The sequence below is a fragment of the Diabrotica undecimpunctata genome, chromosome 8 (genome assembly GCF_040954645.1).
Source record: "Diabrotica undecimpunctata isolate CICGRU chromosome 8, icDiaUnde3, whole genome shotgun sequence".
Lineage (NCBI taxonomy): Eukaryota > Metazoa > Arthropoda > Insecta > Coleoptera > Chrysomelidae > Diabrotica > Diabrotica undecimpunctata.
Genome location: NC_092810.1, coordinates 38,060,009 through 38,074,694, shown reverse-complemented (window position 1 = coordinate 38,074,694; position 14,686 = coordinate 38,060,009). Strand labels below are relative to the sequence as shown.

At 31.7% G+C, this 14,686-nt stretch overlaps 1 protein-coding gene across 3 annotated transcripts in view; it reads left to right on the top strand.

The window, feature by feature from the left end:
- Positions 1 to 14,686, top strand: part of Fas1 (fasciclin 1 Fas1 domain-containing) — a 304,785-nt gene that overhangs the window by 91,967 nt on the left and 198,132 nt on the right. For all 3 annotated transcript variants that reach the window (XM_072540109.1, XM_072540108.1, XM_072540107.1), the window contains exon 4: positions 7,989 to 8,085. In XM_072540109.1, coding sequence (XP_072396210.1) covers positions 7,989 to 8,085 — 97 coding nt within the window. The remainder of the gene's footprint in view (positions 1 to 7,988; positions 8,086 to 14,686) is intronic.

Here is a 14,686-nt window from a genome sequence, read left to right as displayed (position 1 = left end):
TCGCATCTTTTTCCTTCGACTTCATTCTACTTGTACATATAGGACCTACCCGATGTTGCTGAGTAAAAACACTGGTTAAAAACCCACAACTGTTTTTTATAAAAAATGTCACCTATTGGTAGTACCGGTACTGGCAAGTTTTGTTGATAGTCAAAGCTAATAACATCCATTTTTTCGTTGGTTTTAGCTTCTTCGCGTCGTTATAAAATTTATGCGTTCTGCATAGATGTAGAGAGTATTCTAAATGCAATTTGGATTTTCCGCAGCATCTTTTTAATTTTTGAATCTGTCACATGCATTGCAGACGTTCGTTTTATGTTTTCCTCTGAAATAAAAGATTAATTCTGGTATTGAATATGTGTAGATAAAAATCATAGCTGATTTCAAATTTTGTTTTCTTATTAGCTTCCTCCCACTGTCTGTATTTCTCAGGTTCATACTTTTCAATATATAGTTCATGCATTTTCATTACACTTAAATCGGGCAAAAGAAACTTTCTTTAAGTCCTGTTTCTGGTGTAGTGGCAGCTGCGAATGGGAAATGAATTTATATGTAATTCAATTTGTTAAAGGATCAGGTCTTCCGATTTTTTTAGTACCCTGAATCCTTTAGAAAAACACCTTTTGTTAGTCGGAGGAGCCGGATTACTTTTTTTAGATTGTCCAATTCGATCAACCCTACGAAACTGTATGCCATGAAGTTCTGCTAAAGCTTTTTTGCAAACCATTAGTTCACGTCCAGCTGCTAATATAACCTACAAAATTAAATAATGTTAGACACGTACCATTAGCAAATAAGCATATAATATACTTACCTTATTATATACTAAAAGGATGCGTTTCGTTTCGATGTTTGACTTAACTCAGCATCAGTATACAACAATATTTTCAATTGGAATACCCTTTCCAAGAAGCCGCTTTTTCATAACATCTGGTCGGCTGCTGAATAAAAAAAATACTTTTAAAATTACTTGCTATTTCTGAATAGAAGAAGTATTTTAATATTCAAAAACATGCAAAAAAAAATTTGGAACCTTTGATCACGAAAATCATGTTTTTCCAAGTTCCATTTAACAGTAATATTAAATTAAATTTTTTAGCTTGTATTACATCTTCTTAAACCTGAATGGATATAGTTTAGAAAAAAATTATATTTTTTGGCCCTTACATCTCTAAAAATATTTTTTAAATAAAAATCCTACTTAGTAATATTATTTCCTATTAAGAGGAAAGTTTTAAGTAAACACATTTACCGTTTTTTGTTCTTTTAATTATTTTTATCATAAATAATAATATTTACGTACCTTGCAACAGATTTTATCAAAAAGGTGAGCATCTTGCACATTTTTGTCAGCCAAGTTGTTAAATGTATTAACCTTTAACTACGGGTACCCAACCATGAATCTCAAATACGGACGCGGTGTACTCTATACACCAGTTACAAATAGCTACAGAAACAAAATTTCTTTAATAATTAGAACTATGTTAAATTGCACAACTTGTGTTTAATCAATAATTAGTTATTATATGATAAAAAATAAAACTAAAAAATAATTCACAATGGTAAACCAGTGAGAAAAAACGAAAACAGTAATTTATTACATATTGAAACACCAACCTAAAAAAATATGCGAAAATTTTTAAATTTTTAACTAGGTAGAAAAATAAACACATACGAGTCTTTATTCAGTTTCGTCTTCCTGGTTATTTGAGTTAATACACTCAGGATAAATAATGGTGGAATGTTCTTTGCAAACCATTCTCCTGCATGTCTGACACGAATTGGTTGTCACTCTATTTTTACACCTTCCGCAGCAATAGCACCTTCCTCGTATTTTTGCTGGTAGTTCTTCTTCTTGTTTGACTACAGTAGCTTTATATTTATTCAGGAATGTTTTAAATCTAAGGGCAAACTCTGTATTTCAGCTCGTTCTGAAAGGTGTGGTCTCAATAAAGATAATTCCTTTAAAAATATCCTTCTAAATTTTTAAGGATTGTTTATATTTGCAGCATTATACAGGATTTGGCTGTTAATTCCTGCGATGTTTAGGAGCTGAAAAAATATAACTATCGGTCACCTTTGCGTTCTCGTTGATACCGAGTATGTACCGCACATTTTATCTACTGTGTCGACACCTCCTTTGTGAGAATTATAATCTAAAATTATATTTGGTTTTTTTTTCTCCGGATTTACTGCAGAATCATTATGCATGGTTGATATCAAAGGCATAGCTTTATTTTTTGCAGGGACATATGACACTATAGTTACCTCTTTTTGAAATCCGAAAAGGGACGTTTCAATTTCTCTCTCTTTATGTGGTAGGAACTCCAACGGCAGCTCCCGTTTATTTTTCTTTAGTGTGCCAACCATTGTTACTTTATTTTTCAAAAGATCATTGGTCAATGAGTAACTTGTGTACCAATTACCACATGTCAAGTTCCGGTTTTTCCCTTTCCAGTCTTACCACATGTCAAGTAAACAATGTACAATATCAGCAGGTTTATTTGATTTGTTGTAAGGTCCTCGTGGCTAATTACCACAATACACCTCTAAATTTGTAACATAAAATGTCTGGGTATCACACAGTACAAATACTTTTAACCTATACTTTGCAGGCTTGGACGGGATATATTGAATAAAACTGCATCTATCTCTGAAAGGTATTAACATTTCGTCAATTGTTACTTTTTCTCATAAACAGTAGTTATTGTTGCAGTTCTCCACAAAACGATCCAGTGTAACTCGAATAGCAGCAAGCTTATCAGTTTCCTTGCGTATCCCTTTACTATTTTTGTTATCAAATCTTAGAGCAGCAAGCAAAAATAAAAATCGATCAGCACTCATGTACGCTCTAAATATTTCTGAGGCGGTTCCGTCTTTAGTCCACAATTCAAGAAAATGTATATGGTTTTGCTTTTTAGTTCCTGCAAGAAGTAGTAGTCCGATAAATGCCATAATTTCTGTTTTTTTTGTATCTTTAGCCCGTCTCGGCCGGTTATACTTTATTCGCATATTTTCAATTTTCAAGTTTGTACACTCAACTATATTTTCAATAATGTCGCCACTAAAAATTTTTTCGAAAGCACTTCTCTCATTGGCACTCAGCCCAGAAAGTATTTTTACAATATTTTTGCTGGAAGTTTTGCTACATTTGCTCACCACAGAATATTTATACCACTTTGTTTATCTTTCGCTATAAAATACTCATCTTCATCGCTTTCTAAACTCTCATCATCGCTCTTGTTATCTGAATCAGAAGACTCTTTATCATTTCTATCTATCTCCGACTCAGTGTTATGATCGTTTTCTTCCGTAATTTCTTCCTCTTCTTCTGACGAACTAGCATCCTCTTCTCCCCTAACTTCTTCCTCAGATTCTTCTTCGAACAATGCTTCAGCCATAGCTCTAAGCTCATCTTGTCTGAGACTTTTAGGGTTTCTAACACGCACTCGATCCCTATAAAAAGTATTTTTCCTGAGTTTTCATTTCACATTTTTGTATAAAAAGTACAATGTAACATTTACTACACAGAAAATAACTCGTTTGCAGGTAATTTAAAGTTTAACATTCGTTAAATTTACTTACATAACTATGTGCGTGGTGTACTGAGGGCATCGTTCGAGAACTCACTTTGATATTTTTTATCACAACTCAACTATTCGATCAAAAATCACGTATCGACTGTAACAGACAATGGTTGATACTATACTAGAGAGTTTTTGTGCAAGCAAATACGTATACGTAACGTATCTTTTTGACATATAAGCATGCGCATTAATGGTTAAACTAACGTATCTAGATACGTATTACCTAACGTAACGGGCTGGTACGTTACGTTCATACGCATCCCTATCGAGCCGAAGGTAACCGAATGCGCAAGGGAATCTTACCCAATATCTTTCAACATCTACATTTCATAAGCACACATGGTACGTGTATTTTTACATTTGTGGTTAAGTATATTTCCAAAGAATATAGACGCTTAGCTAAGCGTCTATATTCTTTGATATTTCTTTTGATTTTTATAAATAATGGAAAGCAGTAGAAAACGACTTTACTTCAGCAATGAAGATGATTTGTTCTTGTTGAAGGAAGTCGTAGGCAACAACTCTTACGAACATCCAGAAAGGTGGAATTTAATTCAAAAGCGAAAAATATTTTTAATTGTATCAAAATCAAAGCGGCCGTATAGTCGTGCAAGATGTGGACAAGAAAGGCATCTTCTATGTCTTCGTCTTCTTCATCATCAATAAAGGCACCTAAATTTAATATCGTCCATCTCAAAAATTAAAAGTTGTTCAAAAAAATATGTATTATTTATTTTGACTATCAAAAATAGGGTTAAATGACGAGGACAAGACTGGCACTGACAATTTATTAGTTAATCACTAATTCGATGAGGGCAACACCATCGTTACGTTGCGTGCAGAACTTTAACTCCTAATTTACCGTTCATCTTCTTCGATACGTTAGTTCTTTACGTATAGGGAGATACGTTACGTTAGGTAGTTACAAAAACTCCCTACTGATAGGTTACGTCTAGCGCCGTAAACACAGAAAATAGTTTTAAGAAACGGCAACCAACTTAACACGCATGGTGTACTGTGTACACCGTAGCCCGTAGTTAAAGGTTAAGAATGCTTGCTTTTTCTTTGATTCAGATTTTATTTGTACATAAATTTATGCAATCATGTGCCTTGCAGGGATATTTTTCTCGGTTTGTTTATGTTTTTATTTCTTGTTTCATTCTACTCAAATTCAGTATCACTAATACTATAATCTGGGTCCAAATTATCGCTAACACTTTATTCAGACTTGACTTAGAATGACAACTGTGTAAAAACCGGAGTTTTCATTCTCAATGATCGAAATGGATATGCGCTCTCGCCATACATTGGCAAAACTATTAACCGGACATGTTCAGTTCTCACTCATTTTACGTCTATTAGGTCTATATGAATCGAATTACGTAAAAATCAATTTTTAATAAAAAGTGGTTTTTACCGAATTCTGAGGTAAACGTTTGTATATGTAGTTTTTCCATTTTTAATATCATTTCGAAATCGGTGGTTTATTAAGACGTAATCGATTTGATTCCCTACTATTGTACCTTGTTGTCCATCTTGAAAATGATGAAGTCATTATAATGGTAGAATTCGATAAGTCGCTCACCTCTTTGATTTCTCTCTCCAAAGTTTCCGGTGAAGTTTTGCGTTAGAGTCGTTCAAACTTAAACGTTAAAGCCTTCTACAACTACTGTTATCGCTAGTGTTATTAAAAAAACCAACTAAATAAATAATAAGTTATAAAACGAAAGGGAGAGAAAATATAAACCCGGGAATGAAGATAATAAGCTAAAAATCTCCACGTCCTTGGTAAAAGTGCACCCTATTCGCTCCGTGCGTGACTGACGTGACATCTACCGCCTTCATCTGACAGTTTTGGACCTCCCAATTTGAGGTTAAACACATCGTCGGCTCAATCGGCATAGTGTGTAACTCCTTTCATACATATTTTACAGGAGACAAAAAAAATGATTTAAAAACGACTTTACCTTTAAATGTATTTACGTTGACCATAGTTATTGTTTTTGTTGATTAGAAAATATCATAAATGTGGAAAGTATTAGATACTTTTCTAATATTTTAACTTAAATCACAAGACTTTAAAAAAAATTGAGATACGCAGTTTGCTTTTTTGTATTTTAGCTTAAAAATTGGAGATACTCTTTTTTCTTACCATTTAAAATGAAACATTATGCAATAAAAAATCAACATGAAAACATGTTTATTCATGAAAGTATAATTTTTATGAACTTAAAAACTAAAAAGGATGAAAAAGTAGAACATTAAGAAAACTTAAAAACTAAAAAGAATTAACTAATGATGAGGTAAATTATTATAGAAATCGTGATAATCGCTTTCCATGCTCGTCTTAAGTTGTTGGAGGTGTGCATATTTTTCTGCTTTAATTTTTAGTCTTTGTTTGTGTAATGCCGGTATATTATCTGTATTAGTTACTTGAATGCTGATTATGTTCAGTCTTATTGGAAGAGTTTGCCAATCTTTCTCTGAATGTCGAAGTTTAAAAAACACTCCATCGTTGGAATATTTCAATGCTTTTAGGTCGATTACCAATTGTCCAGAGATTGTTCCTGGTCTAATGGATTTAAAATATTTCAATTCATCATATTTTTTGAAGAAGTCGTGCATAAGGTATTCAACTCTGTAAGGAGCTTTTTGACATGCTGCTTTGCAGATAAATACGTACTCTGCGGGAATATTGATTTTCTTGTTTCGAATCTTTCTTTCGATAACGGAATGAACGCTGTCCACTTCCATTTGAGTATGGCCCTTATGTAAATATTTCTGTATCACAGTTACACCCTTTTCCAGTGCAAAATTAAATAGACCATTTGACAAAGTAATGTTTCGGTTTTGATAACCGCAGCCGTCACTCCATAGTATAATGTTAATGTTACTTTGATTTTCTAATTGATGTTCTTTCACATGTCGTTCCAAAAAATGAATTATTATACTTGTAAATTCGTTGCTTGTCAATCCGCCCTCACTCTCATTCCAAAGGTAATAGTAGCCTTGTTTGCGCTTAATGTCAAATAGTGTGAAATTATGGACGATGAGTTTGGTTTTGTAATAAAGCGCAGAAACATTGGATTTTGAAGAGAGCAAAACTGATTGAAGATCCATTGTTAAAACTTCATGTTGAGACTCCTTATCCGCACTCTTTTCAGTTCTTGCTTTATTTTTTAGTGTTATGTGTCCATTGTATTCACCTTCTGTTGAATTGCCTGTTTGATAAGCGACACATTTGTCGCATAGATCATTTTCGGTTGATAAAGTGACAGCCGTTGCTTATCGAATTCTTTATGGAATGTGGCAATTGATACAGGTGTATGATTGTGTGTTTTGCAGTAGTCGTTTCTATAAACTTTATATAAATGGGCTTTAGAGTTCCAACTCGGTTCTAATTATTAAATAATTCACTATACACCTGCACACATTGACACTTCGTAACAAACTGATGGATTTACGAAGTTTGCTGACTCAATTTGGCGGGAAAGGAGATACGCCGTTTTCTACTTAAGATATTGCAAGGCAAACAATTTAATCTTGGATTTATGGACTTTTCTAGTGTATGCGTTATAATATTTTCTACTAGATGGCACAAAAATGTAATTTTGTTAAAAAAGTGGAGTTACGCACTTTGCCGATTAAGCCGAAGACATGTTAAATAGATACGAAATTGACAAGTATTAATGATTAGTTTTTTAATTATATTTTTTCAGTTTATGTACTTTATCTTTTCAACCCCAAACGGAAAAGAAAGGGAAAAATCTAGTAGTGGCAAATCAAGTTTTTGCATGTGGAAGAGCATGTGATTAAAAACAATAATAGTAAAAATTAATAAAAATAGTAGAAATTATGTGATATTTACTTTTTTATATTAATAGCACGAATCCATCTTTTTCTTTTCTCTAATTTATATGTAATCTTTGAAAACCTATAAAAGCTACACTCACTATTTTTGCTATTATTAGCACAATTAAATACGCAACATGTATTTGCACCCATTTTTGATAAAATTTATGCGTAAAAAGATCCAAAAGATCCAATTTTGTCATATTTCGCCGCTACGCACCCTGGCATCGTTTCAAGGTACCCCTACCATGGTCACGCACAGAGCGAATATATTTAATAATTAAATAATAAACTATCTTATATAATTATCTTAATATTAGGCTTATCGTTAATCTGTATTTTATATATATTTTTTAATTATTATTAGGATTTGTAAATTTTCTTAAAGTTTAAACACACTATCGCTGTAATAACAAATTAATAACATAAGAAACATCCTCCTTCCAAGCATATCAAAACACCCTAAATGTATCGAACTTTTCGAGAGCATGCCTTCGAAATTCTTTGCTGAACATTTCAGAATATTTCATAAAAGGTCCTACTTTGCAGGAATTTTCATCAGAGAGTTCAGCAGAAGGGCAAGCAGGACATCTACAAAGTCGAAGGGGGCCACACGTTCTTCATTCCGATCGATGAGGGATTCGGGGTAAGTAGAAAACGACACAAGCCATATACCAAAGAGAAAAGTATATCCTTCTGTAATGTGGACACGTATCGAAGGGTTTTATTAAAAACCAAAGAGACGTAAACAGATTCGTGCGGTCGGCTGCGTCTCTAGGGGTTTTTCTTTTCTCATTTTTATAAAAAATATTACGTTAGCTAAAAGATCCCGTGATATATATTATTATATTCAACAAATACTGTCTGTCTACATTTAGGAAATATAAAATGTTATAGGGGAGAGAGGACCAAGTTGAGACAAATTTTGTATTTTAATTTTTACAATTTTTGTTTAGATTTTTTCCTATTGAAAATGATATTTTCAGATATTGCAAATTTTCTTAATAAGATATTAAGTTTTTGATTGAATTGGTACTTTTCTCAAAATTGACATTTTTGTATAATGGTACAAAGATTATCATTGTTCCACACATGGGGGCAAGTAAGACAGGTATATAAATGTTAAGAAAATGGAAAACGGATATAGAATTTAGAAATTAATCACTTAACCTAAAGTAATTTATTAAACAAAAAGAAGCACGAAAGTGAAAAGTAAAATATATTATTGATGTTTTTTTAAATTTATTTTGCTTCAACCACTTAGGGTTATTAGCATAGGAAAAATACAAAAAGTGATAAAGACATACATAGGCATATACAAAATATCAATTACATAATAATGTATACAATATATATTTTAATTATTGATGTATTGTATTAAATTTTATTTAAAAAGTTTATAGATTTCAAGAATTCTATCAAGTCAGCTACGTATTTAGATTCTCCTAGAAGTTCTTTTAATGTTTTAGGAATGTGGTGATATAGTCTTTCAACTGAGTATACTGAATATCAAAATATGCTTCACTGTCACTTTACATTCACAAACAAAACACACAGTTTCCTCTTCTCTCTTCAACAAGTATTCATGTGTTGTAGAAGTATGTATCTGAGACGTGTTATTAGGACTTGATGTTGTCGCTTTGAAGGCCAGAAGTTCCATGGAAGGACCGAAGATTTTATTTGTATCAATTTAGTGGTGCTTCTATTCCATTGCTTTTGCCAAACATCGTGCAATTTTGATTTTAAGTAAGGTTTTAAATCTAAATGCACCGTTACATTTTTCACTGATGCGGCTGTATTGGTTACTGCGGACCTAGCTAGACTATCTGCCTTTTTGTTACCTTCTATTCCAACGTGTGACGGTACCCAGAGGAGCTCTACTGTCAAATTGTTTTGGTATATACGGTATAAAATTAACTTAATTTGCTGTAATGTTGGATGGGAGGGATAAATCTGAGAAATTGATGTCAGACAACTAAGTGAATCAGATATTATAAGAGATTTGGGAAGTTTTTTTTCTAGAATAAAGGTTAGGGCCTTATTGATGGCAAGTGAGCTTATGTAGAAGATTCTATGGAGGAGTCGCTATCGAGCTGATGTTTTAGTTGTCGAGTAATTGAATTAATTATTTTAGTACATCGCAATTTAATTGTTTTTTATATAATGTGATATTTTATATAGATTTCTTTTAACAGATTAAGTAAGCCTTATGTGTCTTCTGTATAAGTTTGAGATAGACTCAATTTATCTGGACATCCTAAAGCAAAAAAATCAGTTAGTTGTTCAAAATTTAATATCGGTGTTATAAGTTTATTAGTAATAAAATCTTTTACGGGTTCCATACTGTTAGCAATAGTCTCAGAATTATTAATAGTTTTAGATTTTTTAAGTTTTTGCATTGGTTTTGTAAAATTTTCTTTAGGTTCTTGTAAAGGTGGGGTTAAAATTTCGTCAAGGCTGCGCTTAGCTGTATTTACTTCTTTACTAGGTGTATTAATTATTTCAATTGTATCAGTGGTATCTATTGATATGCTATTGATAGGGCATGCAAGATGTATGAAGTTGTGAAGCATTAGGTATTGTTGATAACTGGGTAGTTGTTATATTTGTATCTGTGCATGTAGTTTGAGAACGTGGGAAAAATGTTGAGGGTGATATTTGGGATGCAGTTAATATTGGTATAGTTAATGAAGAAGGTATAGTCGTGGATTGTAAGGAATAGGACTTCGCTGAAGATGCTGATGTGATCCGGACGTCATGTGGAAGAGTATTAACTACTGTATTTATAGTAGTAGTTGGCACTGTTGTTGTTAAGTTTTGAATTGGATTTAGAAACGCATCTGTTTTTCTAAAGATAAGAAAATACGAAAGATGTTTGATCGTGGTTTATGACAATTGGGGGAGGAATTAATGTAGCCTCCAAAGGAGAGATAAATGTGTGTCTTCGAAAGCTCAGTATATGTCTATATTCTGGGTTTGTTGTACCTATTCAAAAAAAATTAATTGGAGTTAATAAATTGAGGCCTAACTTTTTAAGTTCAAATTCTATGAAAGTGTGAGGAACACTAGGGCAAACATGAGAGATCAGTAATCTTTCATTTGGTGTAATCAAACGTCAAGCATAAATTATTTGTTTATTGATAGTTATTCTTTCGTTGTCAGTATTCATGACAGTTTCTACTAATTCTTCACTAGCTAGGTAGATACAATTACGGTGATTTAAAATTCTTGATGAAAAAATAAAATATCTTGGTTCTATAATTTTTCCCAGTGCAAGGTTCTTCACACACATTATGAGGTTTTTGTTTAAAACTTAGTCTAAATCGCTCTAAATTTCAAAATCTGAGGTACAATAAATGCAAGTGTACATTTTACTGTCTTTGTTACATTCAATGTGGGCTCATTTTTTACATGACAATATACTGTATCCAGTCTTGATCAGGTTTGGATTTAGAGCAAGCCTCCAAACATATGAGACCCGTATCATCCTTTTCCTCAGACTCAGATTCATGCTTGATCATTTTCTTTGAAATTATTTTTTTTCATCCTTTTGCCAGTCTTGACCATTTTTTTTACTTTTTTTACTGCAACAATCTTTGTTGCTTCTTTTTCTTTAGCTTCTTTCTTTAGCCTTTCCTATTCTGGAGTGCTTGAAGGGATTGCAGATTTCAAGGTTTTCTTCCCTTTTTTATTATTTCCTATTTTTTTTCAGCTTCTGGATAGGGACGAATTTGTTGAGGACTCGCCGTTGTTAGGTATATAGAAACATTCTTTCTCGTAGAAGACGTAGTGCTCCTGTGACTGTATATTCTCAACTTTGCTGGGTAGTTTCGACATCGCTGTTTTGAAAAGTCATCTCTATATCTGTAACAGAAACTCAGCATCAGTAAACGCGTCTTTGTTGTAGGGCACCACTCCTGTGGCTTCAAATCCAGAAATAATATTCATAGAATTTATTGCATTGGGCAGTGCCAATGTCACGATGCCAGGAATATTGTATGAAAATAGGATACTAATTTGCCAAGAAGTTGCTGGCGATGAGAAGTGTGAGTGGGGAAGGACAGAATGACGATACCATTTTCTTTACAAAAATTTAACATTGTTCTGAAGCTATTTTCTTGTGGCATTTTAAATTAATTACTATTTAAATGGGAATAAGCCACAATTAAAGGTTAAAATACGTTTATTGACGTTTCAATTTCCACTTCGAAAATCGTTCTCAAAATACAAACATTAGTAAATTAAACAATTCTTTTTTTAACAAAATTTGTTTAATTTACTAATGTTTGTATTTTGAGAACGATTTCCGAAGTGGAAATTGAAACGTCAATAAACGTATTTTAACCTTTAATTGTGGCTTATTCCCATTTAAATAGTAATTAAAAATTAAACACTTCAATAGAAATATGTTATTCATGGTTGTCCAATACTAACAAACAAAGATGGTCTTTTGTAGATATTACATGGTCTTAAAAATGTTTAATAAAGTTCAAAAATGATTTGGATGTAATCGATCCTGATAGGTAGTAAGTTCTAATACAGCCTGGTGGTCCGTTGTTAATAAAATGGTCTTTAAAAAAACTCTTGGAAAAACAAACATCGGAGGAACTGAATTTCCTATGGCGCTGATAGCCAAGACCATAGTAACCTTTTGCCCTCTCTCCTCTGACGTATCTTCTCCTACTTGGTGTATTTCTTTTTCTGCTACAATTTTATTTGGTCTTTGTAAATTTTTGCACACCGGTTTCATCGACATTCCATATATCCTTGTTTCCAAATTTGTACTTTTCAGAAGCGCATTTTAAATTATCAACAAATAGGGCAACATTTGTTTTATTAAAGCTGGTTGCACGGCTAAGGCTTATACTTTCAGGCTCCCTGATTGATAGTTAATCGTGTGGTTTCATAGATAATGTGGAGCAGTCCTTTGAAGCCATTTTTATGGTTAAACCATGCATCAGGTACAGCAATAACATTACTATAAGCCATAGCAAATTCATAAGGTAATATTTTAATGTTTTGTGGAGTGAGTCCATGAAAAATTTTCGATGAGTGTATTATGTACTCTTTAAGTTCAGACTTTAGTTGATCTAGGAAAATCTGTCTTTTTTTAGTATAGCCCATTGTAATTTTTTGATCGTCTGATTCGTCTTTTTTATAAAGCTAGGCAAAGTCATTTTGCCGATCTTGAAGGCCATAGCTACTTCCGACAGATACATCGTTTGGACTTTTACGGCTTCATAGGCTTTCTCAAAGTTCTCACTAGTTCAACAGTTCAGTATGCCACTGAACCTCTAAAAATCATACGAACAAGCTGAATTTTGTCGAGAAGGTCAATTTTAGGACGCCAAAAAAGATGCAGAAAAGTTAACCACTTTTATTCTTGGGTGTTCTCTTAAAACCCCCCTGTAGGGGGGAGGGGGAACGAAAAAAAAATCAATTTACTAAGAATCTGTATGCCATAGAAAAAAGTATTTTAAATAAAAAATGTAGCTTAGATAATTTAATCAAAAAACATGTTTATTAGCATCTTTTGTGTAGAATGAACCGTTCTGTTAGAAACAACGCTTGAAATGTTCGGAAATTTTTAATGTCATTTAAGCACGGGAAATCAATGTTTAATAAAATTTTTATCAACTCGACTTTAAAAATTTGATATCTTTTGATTCAAGTCAACTCAAGATGCGTTTTAAAGCATGCGAATTTTTTAATTAATTATACAAACGTTAACAAACTATTCATTACATTTGTAGCTCCCTGATGAAGGACATAACCAATGTTCGAAAGCTTAGATTAAAAGTTTACAAGAGTACACGTTTCATTTTTTATTGCTGCAAACAAAATATTTTACGTTTACTTCCTTACGTTGTCAGCAAATACTTCTGGTTCATTATTATATATATATATATATATATATATATATATATATATATATATACATATATATATATATATATATACATATATATATATATATATATATATATATATATATATATATACATATATATATATATACATATATATATATATATATATATATATATATATTGTTATGATGTGTTTTTTGTTTGAATGATGAGCAATGAGTATTTTTAATAATATAGGGTTTTTATCGCGGTTCTCAAAGAATTAGCTTGTAAGTACTTTTTTAAATTATCTTTATTATAACTATTATGAAACACACATATATATCTAACTTAGCCAATGTAAATTTAAAATAAACTATCTTTAAATTGATATTCTTACAAAACTAATTAAATTCTATAGACAATCTAAAATTTAAACAAACTATCTTCAAAATTGAAATTGTTATGACACTAACTAAATTATATTAACAAAATTTTGTACCTTTCTTTCACTGAATGCCTAAATGAACTGTTTTCCACTATATATATTCTAATCACCACTGAAAGTCTTCGTATTTCGGTTATCCTTGTTTTTGTGAAATTTCTTTTTCCAATTATCAGCTTCTACCAATTTAAGATATATTTTTCTTCATCAGCATCTATACACCACCAACCAAACCAGCAAACAGCATTTATATTTATTCTTCTTTTCAATATACCAATATCCAATTATTATAAGTTGATTTATACTAATCTCCAACCATAATATAATTTAATTTCTTCCAATATACCTTTTTTATCTTCAATAATTATTTGTGTATAATTATAAATGTGCATTAAATTATATGCATAATTTTTAATCTTCATTTAACTCACTATATTAAACTATTGGACTATTTGTACTTGATTCACTGACTCTAACTAACTTTCATAATAAACTGCTTGACTTCTGACTAAAAAACTTAAAAACTGCCCAAAAAACTCTTCTGACTGCACTATCTAAAACTTTTCTGACTAAAAACTTTCAAAAACTGCCCAAAAAACTCTTCTGACTGCACTATCTAAAACTTTTCTGACTAAAAACTTTCAAAAACTGCCATCTTGAATCCAAATCACGGGTATTTATATCTTTTGGACATTCTAGAACCATCTCGTAAGAGATCATGTTCCAATTTGTTCTATTTCATACTTGTATGAATTTTCTGGAACAAACCATTTCGCAAACATGGCCATCTCCGGAGATCCAGAGAATTCCATTCTTTTCTATTAATAATTTTGTTTACATTTAGGCTTTTCAGATCAGAATATATAATTAAATTAGTAACTTAACATTCTAATTTAATAAAATACACATTTCAAACAATATATTATTATAACCCACTTTATATTCGTAAATAT